General features: G+C 38.8%; 1 protein-coding gene and 1 long non-coding RNA gene across 4 annotated transcripts in view; both read left to right on the top strand.

Annotated features, from left to right (window-relative positions):
• Positions 1-7,105, top strand: part of LOC113095946 (eukaryotic translation initiation factor 4 gamma 3-like) — a 49,031-nt gene extending 41,926 nt beyond the window's left edge. For all 3 annotated transcript variants that reach the window (XM_026261309.1, XM_026261308.1, XM_026261307.1), the window contains 13 exons: positions 228-331; positions 581-671; positions 818-938; positions 1,036-1,253; positions 1,372-1,490; positions 1,833-2,005; positions 2,102-2,227; positions 3,192-3,273; positions 3,475-3,573; positions 5,475-5,621; positions 5,712-5,793; positions 5,878-6,024; positions 6,106-7,105. In XM_026261309.1, coding sequence (XP_026117094.1) covers positions 228-331; positions 581-671; positions 818-938; positions 1,036-1,253; positions 1,372-1,490; positions 1,833-2,005; positions 2,102-2,227; positions 3,192-3,273; positions 3,475-3,573; positions 5,475-5,621; positions 5,712-5,793; positions 5,878-6,024; positions 6,106-6,287 — 1,691 coding nt within the window. In that variant the 3' untranslated portion in view covers positions 6,288-7,105. The remainder of the gene's footprint in view (positions 1-227; positions 332-580; positions 672-817; positions 939-1,035; positions 1,254-1,371; positions 1,491-1,832; positions 2,006-2,101; positions 2,228-3,191; positions 3,274-3,474; positions 3,574-5,474; positions 5,622-5,711; positions 5,794-5,877; positions 6,025-6,105) is intronic.
• A 175-nt stretch (positions 7,106-7,280) lies between these two features.
• Positions 7,281-10,233, top strand: LOC113095953 (uncharacterized). The gene is made up of 4 exons (XR_003288431.1): positions 7,281-7,510; positions 7,887-8,071; positions 8,425-8,692; positions 8,837-10,233. It is a non-coding gene; the product is annotated as an uncharacterized LOC113095953 (long non-coding RNA).
• Positions 10,234-12,764: the final 2,531 nt, after the last annotated feature.

Genomic DNA, 12,764 nt, shown 5'->3' with positions numbered 1-12,764 from the left:
TGAGGTAACAAATTAAAATGAGAAATATGCTTGGAATTAATTTACTGAAAAGCTATAATAATTCTATTTCTAAAAGAAATATTGTGTTGAGGCCCCTTGGTGGGTCTTGGCCCCCTGATTCAAATATGTAATAAAATCCTTGGCATTTCTGATTCCGTGTTCAATGACTATTAAAGGCTAGTGGTGATCTGTTGTGAAGTAACGCTGCTCTGTGCCTTTGGTTCTAGACCAAAGAGATCAGCGCTCCCAGAGGGAGGAGACGTGGAACACTGTGCCCACTACTAAGAACAGCAGGACCATCGACCCCACAAAGATCCCCAAGATCTCCAAGGTGAAGAGACGATTCGCTGCACAAACACTTCATATTTCACACATAAATCCCATTTTTGAATGCAAATCAATGGGTACAATTGATTTGAAGTAACACCGCCGCCTACTGATTATAATCACAGTTGTTAAGTGCAGCACAGAATATGTTAACACTGGCACCACATGTGATTTTAACAATCAATGATAAGTCATTTTAGAAGGATGAGATGGTAATGCTCTCATACTGAATCCCAACCAATCCCCATTACAGCCTCAAATCGATGAAAAGATTCAGCTTGGTCCGCGGGCTCAGATCAACTGGATAAAGGGCAGCAGTGGCGGAGCCAAAGCTAGTGACCCTGGTGAGGCCACATGAGTGTGAAGTACTGATCAAAACTTTGTTAAACCTACCAACATTCATGTGTCTTAAACTGACTGCCGATTCAGTGAAAATTACGGTTTTCTATATAACATGTATGTATGAATGCGTCCATGCCCATGTTTCCAGAGTTAACACGCTCTGCCAGTAGCACCCTGAACCGTTATTCAGCGCTACAGTCGCCCACGTCTCAGCCCAGCCCAGCACCAGCCCAAACCTCTGATTCTGATTCCAGACGCCCACTGGGAAGGTACCCAACATCTGAGAACTGAAGAGCTCCAAATACAAATGTAGAATTTCAATATCAAAAGCCTGACATCTTTTCATTCGTCTTATATCTCTGCCAGTCGAGGCAGCACTGGTCGTGATCGCAGTGAAAAGCCGTTGAGTTTTGGGCCATCACGACCGGGGCTCTTAAGCAGAGGGAGCAGCGCTAAGGAGCTAACAGACAACATGGCCCCTCAGGAGACATGGAGGGAGGGACCTGACTCACACCATACACCTTGTAAAGCCAGCATTTCAGAGGAGAAATGTGAGATGGAGAACATCAGAGCCACAGAGACAAGTGAGGAAGGATACGTGCTTACACTAGTGAACACGTATACATTATAGCTGCATTTTCCATGTATTTGCTTGTGTACTGAATATATATATTCTAATACTGAGCTTCTGCTTGATTGCAGTGAACTCTGAGACGCCGCAGGTCACTGGTGGCTCAGAGAAGCCCATCCTGACCGAAGAGGAGGTCGAGCGGAAGTCCAAATCCATCATTGATGAGTTTCTGCACATTAATGACTACAAGGTAGAGGTCTTCACAGAATTACATGAGACCCATCGACCCGGGGACCCATACGGGTTTGGGTATATATTTTAAATGATCAGCCGGGTCCGGATCCGAATCTATTACACCCGACCGTGATCAGACACGGCTTGTGTTTTTTGTAACTTGCAACTTGTAAAATCAGGAAAAGAAAAGTGTGAACCAAAAAAAAGCGATATCTCAGTTGTCAGATTCAGACACGACGCAGAGCACAGAGATGATAGCAAATACATTTTTTAAAACGTATTTTCAAACTTTCAATATCTGCGATGTGACTGTCACTACTCTAAGCCGTTTTGTGTCCGTGGCTGTTTGTGTGTGCAGGAGGCAGTGCAATGTGTGATTGAGATGGATCAGCCCTCTCTGCTGTTTGTGTTTGTGCGCATGGGTCTGGAGTGCACACTGGAGCGTAGTCAGAAAGCCAGAGAGCACATGGGACTGCTCTTCTATCAGCTTGTTCAGAAGAGCATCTTAACCCATTCTCAACTCTATAAAGGGTGAGCACACACACATTACATTGAGATCAAATGTAGTTTACTTGTGTACTAATATAGTAAAGCGCTAGGGTTTGACCCGTTCTCATGGCTCTGTAGGTTTTCGGAGATGCTGGAGCAGGCTGATGATATGGCCATAGATGTTCCCTTCATTTGGCTTTACCTGGCTGAGCTGCTCAATCCTCTGCTGAGAGAAGGAGGAATCAACATGAGAGAGCTGTTCAGGTCAGGCCCCCCAAAACACTGAACGAGGATGGTCTTCTGAGTTCTGTTTTATTGTTGTTGTTGTTTTTTTGTCATTTTTGATAAAAAGGACATTCCACCCTAAAACCCTGTTACATGTTGTCCTTGATTAATAGACGGATCTTCGTTTGAGGTGGAATCTCCTTTCAAAGGATGATTTAAGAAGTGCATGTACTGTTCAAGCTCCAGTACAGGGTCAAAATATTATACAATAATACATCTAAAACATGAAATTATAGTATTGTTATATTATTTTCTTTCCATATATCTGTAGGTTAATGGGGAATTGCTGTAGCATATCCCAGCATGTCTCCGGCCTTTTATTTTTATTTTTTATTACATTTTTATATTGTAAGTGATGGCAAATGAGCATGGTATAAGTGGAATAATCCATGTCTTAGATGGATTTAGGCATTAAAATAGCCAAAATATTAAGAAAAGCTAGTATAGAATCTCAATTTTAAAATAAAGAATACAAAATATATATTATTTTTACATTTAATAAAAAAAACAATATGCATCCTCAATTGCTACTTTGTCACTATTACACTAAAATAACATTTTACCATTTTTTATAATTTATTCAAATTCTGTTTAAAACAACTTCTGTAGGCAAGAATGTATTATCAAAGGGTGAGCTGCATTCAAAGCAGGTTGCGCAGTCTGATGTTTTTCAGTCTTTGAGAATTTTTTTTTTTTTTTTAAGTTAACATGGCCTTTTTACATTTCCAAATAAGTTGGCATACAGAATTCAGTACGATATAAAAATAAATAAAAACCCAACACATCCCTTCCGACACACCTCATTGTATTGGGTTATTGGGACTTCTGGGGCTTTAACAGTTTGGCAGTGCACAGTAGTTGCAGTCATTCCAGGTCCTTGCAGGCTCCAGCTGTCTTAGTGATTCAGTTTAGCATCTAATGGAGATTTGTTTTTTTTCTGCAGTGAGTTAAGTAAACCGCTACTCCCTGTGGGAAGAGCTTCCATCTTATTTTCTGAAATACTGCACCTACTATGCAAACAAATGGTAAGATCAACTTTTGTTGACATGGTGTTAAGAGCATTGAGTTCGTCTTTATCTAGTTGTCATCTGTGATGTAGGGCTCCTGCATGATGCTTACTATTAACAGACACCTCTGTGACAGAAACAGTCTGCTGTAAATAAGCTTTGTGCAATCTTCTGGGTGCCATGGGTTTGTGTGTTTACATGCATCTGATTGTGCTACAGAGCCATAGGAAAGTTGGAGACTTGTGGAGAGAGTCTGGGCTGAACTGGGCCGACTTCCTGCCTGAGGGAGAACATCTTCCTGCCTTCATCTCACAACAGGTGAGAATGTAGCCTGAACACCATTCCCAGAAATGAACCACTGGTGTTAAGAAGTAATTAACTAGACATAGCAACATACACAAATTCACCTGTTTTCAAAAAAGCATAGCTTTATCAAGCAACGTTTTAAAACGGATGGCAGCATTGCACAATTGTTACCAAAACTGAGTTTATAATCTGAAACCCAAAATGTCAGCTCTTGTTCTTATACTGTATGAAGCATTAGAAATTCTGACTCAATTAAATTTAACTGACTCAATTAAATCAATTGAATTACTTTTTAATGTATTCTTTGTAGTGCTGGCCCCTAATAGTCGATTAACCATTAGTCGACGAGAAGAGGTTTAGTCGATCAAAATTTTATGTCGCAGAAAAAAACTATTTCCACAGGAAGTCGCAAAGTCACACAAATTATTAACAGCTGGTCTATGTGGTAATTACTGTACATGAGACATCCAAACGTTGCGTTGCTTATCATCTGAAACATGCAAGTAGTAGCATCATTACATAGCTGCTCGTTCTACCATTAACCTAGAAAAATGTGTGCTATTCAGTTATGTAATCCGTAAGAAACCTGCACATCTGCAATCTGTGGAGATGACAAGTCAGTGTCTGGACTTCATCACTGCTACAGAAAACACTAGTTTATCATTGAATTATTACAATTTTAAGGCAGTCTTGCTGTTTTTTTCCCTTGAGCTATAGGCAATTCAAATATAAACATATGATTAGTCGACTAATTGCTAAAAACGAACAACGACTAGTAGACTGGAAAAATCTTTAGTCGAGGGCAGCCCTGATTCTTAGATCACATAAATGCAGCCTTGGTGTACAGTTGTGTGTGTGTGTTTATAGCTAGTTTAAAGCAACTTCCTCTATTTCAAGGAATGTGTTATAAAATAAGTTCACCCAAAAATTAAAATTCTGTCATTATTACTCACCCTCATGTCAGTCTAAATCCTTAAGACCTCCGTTCATTTTAAGGACACAAATTAAGATATTTGATGAATTCTGAGTGCTCTGACCCTCCCATAGACACAAAGCAATAACCACGATCAAGGTCCAGAAACGTAGCAAATAGATCAGTAAAATAATCCATGTGACATCAGGGATTCAACCGTATTTTATGTAATTTTTACGAAGCTATGAGAAATACAAATAAAAAATATATAAATAAAGTGTTCCTGTAGCTCAAGTGGTGTAGAGCATTGCTTTAGCAAGCAAGCAAGTGCAAGGTTGGGGGTTCGATTCCCCGGGAACACATGATAGGTAAAAATTATTAGCCTGAATGCACACTGTAAGTCGCTTTGGATAAAAGCGTCTGCTAAATGCATAAATTTAATTTAAAATACTTTTAGTGTTCCTGTGGCTCAGTGGTAGAGCATTGCGTTAGCAGCGCAAAAGGTTATGGGTTCAATTCACAGGGATCACGCATACTGGTAAAAGAAAATAAAAATTATAGCCTGAATTCACTGTAAGTCACTTTGGGTGAAAGCGTCTGCAAAATCCATGAATTAAAAATTTCATATAATTAAATACTTTTTGTATGCAACGTAAACAAAATTAACTACTTTATTCCACAATTCATCTCCTCTGCATCCACTGACACATAAATCCATGTAAACAGTGTATGCTATTCTGTGTCAGCTACATCACGTGGACACGTTGTTTTTGTTCAAATCAAAGCGTAAACAACATAGAAAACATATACGCCTGACACAGCTGACACAGAATATCATACGCTGTTTACATACAGTTCAAATTACGAATTAGGCTGTTGTTCAAATTATGATGGAACCCCTGATGACAGAATTTTAATTTTTGGGTGAACTAACCCTTTAAGGAAAAATGCGCTTTTGAACACACAATCAACCAGCTGTACCTTTTCCCACTTTTTCCAGAAGTTAGAGTTCACCATATCAGAAGTCTCCCCTCTGTCCGCGGCCTCAGCTAAACCCAGCCTCAGTCCTGAGGAGCTTTTCAAACAGCTAGAGCACCTCCTGCTAGAAGACATTGCTAGTGACGAACAGATCTTCGACTGGGTTGAGGTGAGACCGATCAGAAAGTCCTATCAAGCAGATCCGCAAAGCCAACGTTTTCAAGAAAATGCAAGGCTTAAAAGATGCTTTTCTTTTTAGGCTAATTTGGACGAATCTCAAATGAGTTCATCTCCATTTTTGAGAGCGTTAATGACGGCTGTTTGTAAAGCAGCAGTTAAAGGTGAGCAAACTACTTACCCTACTTAAACAGCTTCATCTCTATCTTCTTTTCTCCAATTACTTTAGTCTTTTTTTTCCTCTTCAGATGAAAGCACGTGCTGTAGAGTGGACACTGCTATCATCCAGAGACGCCTGCCTATATTACATAAGTACCTTAACTCAGACACCGAGCGGCAGCTGCAAGCCCTTTATGCTCTTCAGTCTTTGATTGTCGCCCTGGATCAACCTCCCAGTATGTAGCAGATAAAAATAAAGATGCCAAACTGAACTAAAGATTTCTAGGATTGTAATCTTTCTCTACGTCTATCCACAGATCTACTGCGAATGTTTTTCGATTGTCTTTACGATGAGGACGTTATTTCGGAGGACGCTTTCTATCAGTGGGAAACAAGTAAAGACCCGGCGGAACAGCATGGAAAAGGCGTAGCACTGAAGTCTGTCACCGCGTTCTTTACCTGGTTACGTGAGGCGGAGGAGGAGTCTGAGGATAATTGACACAAGCAGGTGGCCGACGCCCAGAGGCCCCCTACTGACACAAATGAAAAATGCATCCAGACTAAACAGGGCCAGCCATAGACAGACTTACTCCTGAAGACACAGGAACTTTGACTTTGAAACGCTGGCCAACTTGAGCTGGAACTCTCTACGCAACAGAGGGAACACTTAATTATTGTATCATATATAGAAAATATTTTTGTTTTAAAGTTTCACTTTTTTTTTCTTTTGTTACTTTTAAAAGAAGAGACTTAAAATAGGTTCTGGATTCTTTAATTTATTATTTTTTTAAGAGACTGCAAGTACGGAGTTCTATTTAACATTTGCAGGCAAAAAGAACATTGATATAAATAACAGAAATAAACATGTATCATAACAATAATATTAATTTTGTTTAAATGTGTCAGCAGCCGCCCTGGATTCATGTGATCGACCTTTAAACAAATAAAATATTTCCTCCGAAATAAATAAATGCATACATCTTCGGCCCGAGGTGGGGACTGGTCCAGGATCGGCTAATGTTGCTGAAGTTTCAGGATGTTTTGAGAAACACCCACCACTGGTTCTTCTGCTTCGGTTTTTGCTCGACGAACTTTCCAAGTAACATGGCAAACACAGTAAAAATGAATATGTATCCTGAATGGAATGATAAGAATTCAGACATCAATATGGCTTGTATGCTTTAAGGTGAAGTACAAACACTAATGCAAGTCAGAGCATTGCCAGGATTGCTCAGTGTACTTGTGATGAAGAACTACAGAGGAAATGTAAAGCTTGTAAATACATTAAAGAGAAAAAAAACAAAAAAGATCTAAAAATCACCATGATGCTGTGCTGTTTGTTTTTGCAGGGAAATTTACAGGATTCAGCAGTTCAGATATAATATTAATTATATGTTTTAGGATATATTATTAGCTTTTTTTTTTTTTACTTAATTTCCTAATTGACTATAAAGCATTACGTAATCAAACCAGTTTTATTAATATTGAGTTAGTTTAATTAGTCATAGAGTGTGATCAATATTTGTTACAATTTTTTTTCTAATATCATAAATATTATTTGTGTGAAAATGTAACAATAACAACCAGTCAGAGTCTTTTACTTTAAGTCAGCCGGAGACTTTTAATTTATCAGGTTTATTCCCACGACATCACCATATCTGCGTACGTCGTGACGTCAGACGTCCAAAGCGTGGGGGCGCTCCTCCTTAAAGTCGCAATTTGGTAAGTCGTTAATTAAATACAACATTAAAATAAATGAAACTCGGTTTATATAGTAATTGTTGTATACTTCAAGTCTTATTTTAAAAAAGAGACATAAACCACCTTTAAAACGATACGCTGCTACTGATATCACTTAACGTTTAAATTTAATGCACTTTAGTAACATCAAATTAAGTAACACTTTAGTAACATTAAATTTAATTAAATGCACTTGAGTAACGTTAGACTGAACAACAGTGTGTCTGTTTTGAATCTAAGTTACCAACCTAGACAACATTTTGCACATGTTGTCTAAGTGGGCAGCTCATGAGCTTTTTTTTTTTTTTTTTTTTTACCTGCAATCTGAGATTTTCTGCCTTCCTTCGTTCAACTGCAGTCATCAAATAGCAAAGATGTTCCGGCCCAAGCCCAAACTGAAGGACAGACAGCACCTGTACAGGCTGATCATCAGCCAGCTGCTGTAATACGGATACACCAGCATCGCCAACAGCCTGATCAATGAGGTGAAGCCCCAGAGTGTGGTGTCTCCATCAGAGCAGCTCATGCAACTGGCCAGGATAGGTATGACTCCACTCTATACAAATTTGTAAGTTTCTGAAACTTTAAGCGTTTAATATTTTTCCTAGTACTGTATAATTGTTAAATAACAGAATAAACTAAACCATTGAATAGTGTGCGTATATATATCTCTTTCCAACAAAGGATTCAATATTTGCAAGCAAAAGGGCAATAAACAAGAGGGTTATAATAGAAGTCCTTAAGTTTAAGAATGTTTTATTCTGAGTCAATCGAAAACACTTTGCAACATACACGATTCTAAAATAAGTGAGTAATTGTTTCTTCAAAAGTGATAGCAAAAAGAGCAGTTGTGTCAGTAAATGGACTTATGGATTTACCTCCTTATCTCTATATAGATATCTTTGTGAACAATTCGTCCAGGCATTGGCTTAAACTCTGGAGTTTAATACCCACACCTCAAAATCCATTCAACATCCAATGCAGAGCCATCGATTTTTTTTTTGATAATGCTTCAGTTGGATCTACATCACAATTCAGAAGAAAAAATTCTGTTTCATTGCGACTTCCGGTATGTTATTTATTCAAGTTGGACAACGAAACAGCCCAGCAGAACTCTTTGATTATTCAAAGCCTTCAGCAAAAAGAGCCTTCAAGCACATACAGGTATAAAATCTAACTAAATCATGACTCTAAATGAGTTTGAAAAGGTAAATGTTTATAATAAGCTGGAGTTTAAGAGGTCATTTGTGGCCTTTCGTTTAATGAAGAAGTTTGCATGGATTTCTTTCTTCCTTTCATTTTCTACAGGAAGCTGAAATGTTGCGCTCCATCTTTTTTAATCCGTCTGGGGATTTCTTACTAGTTGGCACACAGCATCCAACCTTGCGTCTTTATGACGTCAACACTTTCCAGTGTTTTGTGTCCTGCAACCTTCTGGATCAGCACACAGACACCATCTGCGGAGTCTGTTACAATCCCAGCGCTAACAGCTACGTCACCTGTAACACACATCACAGCCAGTGTAGCCCAGTTTCGGAAATGCATGACTCCTACGAGTTGGTTATGTTGATAATTAGTTCAAAAACACTGGTTAACGGTTTAAATCAGTCTGAAACATTGCCCTGTATAATTAACATAATTAACTGGGAAAGAATACATTTGTTTGTAAGTAGAATAGACTGAAATACACTGGAATAAATCAGAATCTAACCAAAACTTAGAGCCAGATAATCTGAATCAAATTTAATCAGTAAACTTGTGTATGTTATAAGCATCTAGGAGTGGAAATAAAAATAATTTTATAATATGTGTTAAAAACAAAATGTGGGTAAAAAGTGCTAGTAGTTAATAACATTATTTTGGAACTTCCATTGGTCAGTTTGGGGTAAACCTTGACATATAAGTTGGAAATACCAGTTCTGTCTGTTTTTTACTGCGGCTCGCGCACTCTGCCGCTTGCTCACCCTCATTGTGTTTCCTGTCATGCAGGTGCAGGTCTCAGTAGGCGACATACGCACCACACTCAGGGTGTTTTCTACCACACTGAGGAATATGTGCTGCTGCCAGATGAGCGAACCATCAGCTTGTGCTGCTGGGATTCACGCACTGCTGAGAGGAAGAACCTGCTCTCATTAGGCCACAATAACATTGTGCGCTGTATCGTACACTCACCCACCATCCCAGGCTTCATGACCTGCAGCAATGACTTCAGAGCACGCTTCTGGTATCGCCGCACCACCACGGACTAAGACACATCTGTGTGCTTTAAAAGCAAAAGTCTCTGAGCTTCTTTTATCAGCAGGTCCCAAACATTGCGTATGACTTCAGAGGCTTGTTTGCCAAGCCTCCATATCACTGAATGCACAAAACCATTTTTAAAAGCACCAGAGAGCTTATGACTGTGGTACCTTAGTATTACTGCCGGGTGGTGCTGTTTTACTACTATGAGTTCTGTTGTTTTCTTTACTACCATTTCATAACATCAGAACTATCAGCCGTAAAGTTGCATTGAAGCTAAAGACAGATTTTTTTTTTATATTTGTGTCCGACAACAAGTAGATGAGTGTTATTCTGTCATGGCAAGTGCCTAGAATGTCATTTTTTCTGTTTTGGATATTAAAGGGATAGTTCACCCAAATAGCAAAATTAATTGTCATTAATATCTCACCCTCATGTCGTTCCAAACCAGTAAGACCTCCGTCTATCTTTGGGACACAGTTTAAGATATTTTAGATTTAGTCAGAGAGCTCTCAGTGCCTCCGTTGAAACTGTGTGTACGGTCTTCTGTCCATGTCCAGAAAGATAAGAAAAACATCTTCAAAGTAGTCCATGTGACATCAGAGGGTCCGTTGGAATTTTTTGAAGTATCGAAAATACATTTTGGTCCAAAAATAGCAAAAACTATGACTTTATTCAGCATTATCTTCTCTTCCGTGTCTGTTGTGAGAGAGTTCAAAACAAAGCAGTTTGTGATATCCGGTTCGCGAACGAATCATTCGATGTAACCAGATCTTTTTGAACCAGTTCATCAAATCGAACTGAATCATTTTAAACGGTTTGCATCTCTAATACGCATTAATCCACAAATGACTTAAGCTGTTCACTTTTTTAATGTGGCTGACACTCCCTCTGAGTTCAAACAAACCAATATCCCGGAATAATTCATGTACTCAAACAGTACACTGACTGAACTGCTGTGAAGAGGGAACTGAAGATGAACACCGAGCCGAGCCAGATAACGAACAAAACATTGACTCGTTCACGACAATAGACTGACTCATATTCCGGGTAATCAATGCAGTGTGAAAGTGCAAAATCTAGCGACAATTGGGAACAATTGCCGGAACACTTTACCGGTGTATTTGCCGGAATCGCAGTGTGAAAGGGGCTATAGCCGGCTGAATGTAGGCCTACTGGATCAGTACATTTTCTTAAAGTCACAGTCTTTATATTAATTGAACTGCAACAACAAAGAAATCACTCACTGCTCTTGATTAAAACGCTTTTGTAACTTTAATAAAGAACAATCTTTTATTTATACAGTCCAATATGCGATGCTGTTACATTTAATTCAATTTCTGAACCTAAAACTAATGCTAGACCTCCCTAAAAGAAAATCACTGTTTATTTTATTTGTATCTTTACTCTATTGTATTTATTTGTGCTGTTGCTCATAGTTAGATTTTTTTTTTAAGTGTAGTTTCTCCATAAACATAGCACATACCGAAAACCGTTACTCCAAAATGGTGAAATTCTATCTGGGAAAACCCAACGCATGGTGAATTCTTTGGGGGGATAACATATGAAAGCTGAGTGAGTTCAAGCCATTTCATTTTGTCCATAGCTTTATCGTAACAAAAGATATGGCTGAATCTGAATTTGGCTGATAGCTATGATTTCCCGGAATGGAATTTTGAGAAAAACCGGTTTAAACTGAGACGTGTTTCACTTTCACTTCTACTTAACGACCGCTGTCTGTCAGGAGCGCTAAACTGCATCATTTCACAAACAGACTAACGTTACCCTGGAGAGGACAGTTTTCCGTTGTTTATCATGACGGGCATAGTCTGAACTTTTGATCACCCCTTGTATGTTTGGACAGCACGAACGGTGTACCTTGTAGTTTGGAGAGTGAGCGCAGCACACCTGTGCATATTACAGACTGTCATCAGACTCCTCCTCTTGAGTAACATCATCTGATCCTTCATCTCTGGATGTGACATAGTCCAACAGCCTATAACATCTTTTAGGGCAATGACATCACCACGACTGAGCAGACTAAGATCTCATGATATTAATAAATAAATAAATAAAAAACTTTGTGTGCCGTAGTTTACACAGGACTGGTGGGAAATGTGCATTGATACACGTTTATTATATGTTACTTGACTTATTTTGATAGGGTGAACTGTTTTTGTGGTGTTCAGAGAAAGTAGCCTACCTCCGCAGCACTCTTAACATTGAGAAAAAGACCGTCTTTAATGCTTGCTGCTGACATGATGTTATAGAATAATAATTGAGTGAAACCCTTATTTAGACAAAAAAAAATTACATACAACCTATTTTTAGAATTTCCTAGAGCAACGTCTGACGGGTTTTCCCAGATCGCATCACACAAACACACACACATTACTTGTGGTAAATGGTCAAAGAAAGCATTCACAGAAAGAGATGTATGGAAAGGAATGTTTAGACGAAGTGGCAGACGAGTCAGTTACAGGCATTGCCACATCTTCATATGTTAATATGGTTGTTTGTTCCTGTGTGTGGTAGATAGTTGCTTAAAACCTGGCCTGCAATTTTCTGTAAACTGTAGCGAACAGTTGAACACTACATTAGCTCTCACAATACCATAGAACACTAGTTGCAGATATTTAAAAATGAACTGTCCTCACATTTTTGGAGTTTATTCAGTAATGTCAGATGTTAAGGTCATGATGAGTTTGGAACATCTAAAAATATATTATTTTTTTTTCCTCTGAGGCAAGAATTTTTCTAGGTTAAATTGCCTAACGTTATTTGACGCAGAAGGGTAATTCCTCATAGCGGTTTCAAGATCCTCCTTTTCTTGGCACTGATAGTACTCTTAATAGTGCTAACACAGTCACATTTACAATGAGTGTGCCTTAGCCTGTCCACTGTGTGACAGATCCGGGTTTACTTGTTCGGTTTTAGTGAAAGGCAATGAGCTCATTGGCTTCACAAGAGAAGAGTTTACACGTAACAGGTGAAACAA

The sequence above is a fragment of the Carassius auratus genome, unplaced genomic scaffold (assembly GCF_003368295.1).
Source record: "Carassius auratus strain Wakin unplaced genomic scaffold, ASM336829v1 scaf_tig00215810, whole genome shotgun sequence".
NCBI classification, from domain to species: Eukaryota; Metazoa; Chordata; class Actinopteri; order Cypriniformes; family Cyprinidae; genus Carassius; species Carassius auratus.
Note: the sequence above shows the minus strand (reverse complement) of the source record. Positions and strands in the feature narration are given on the sequence as shown.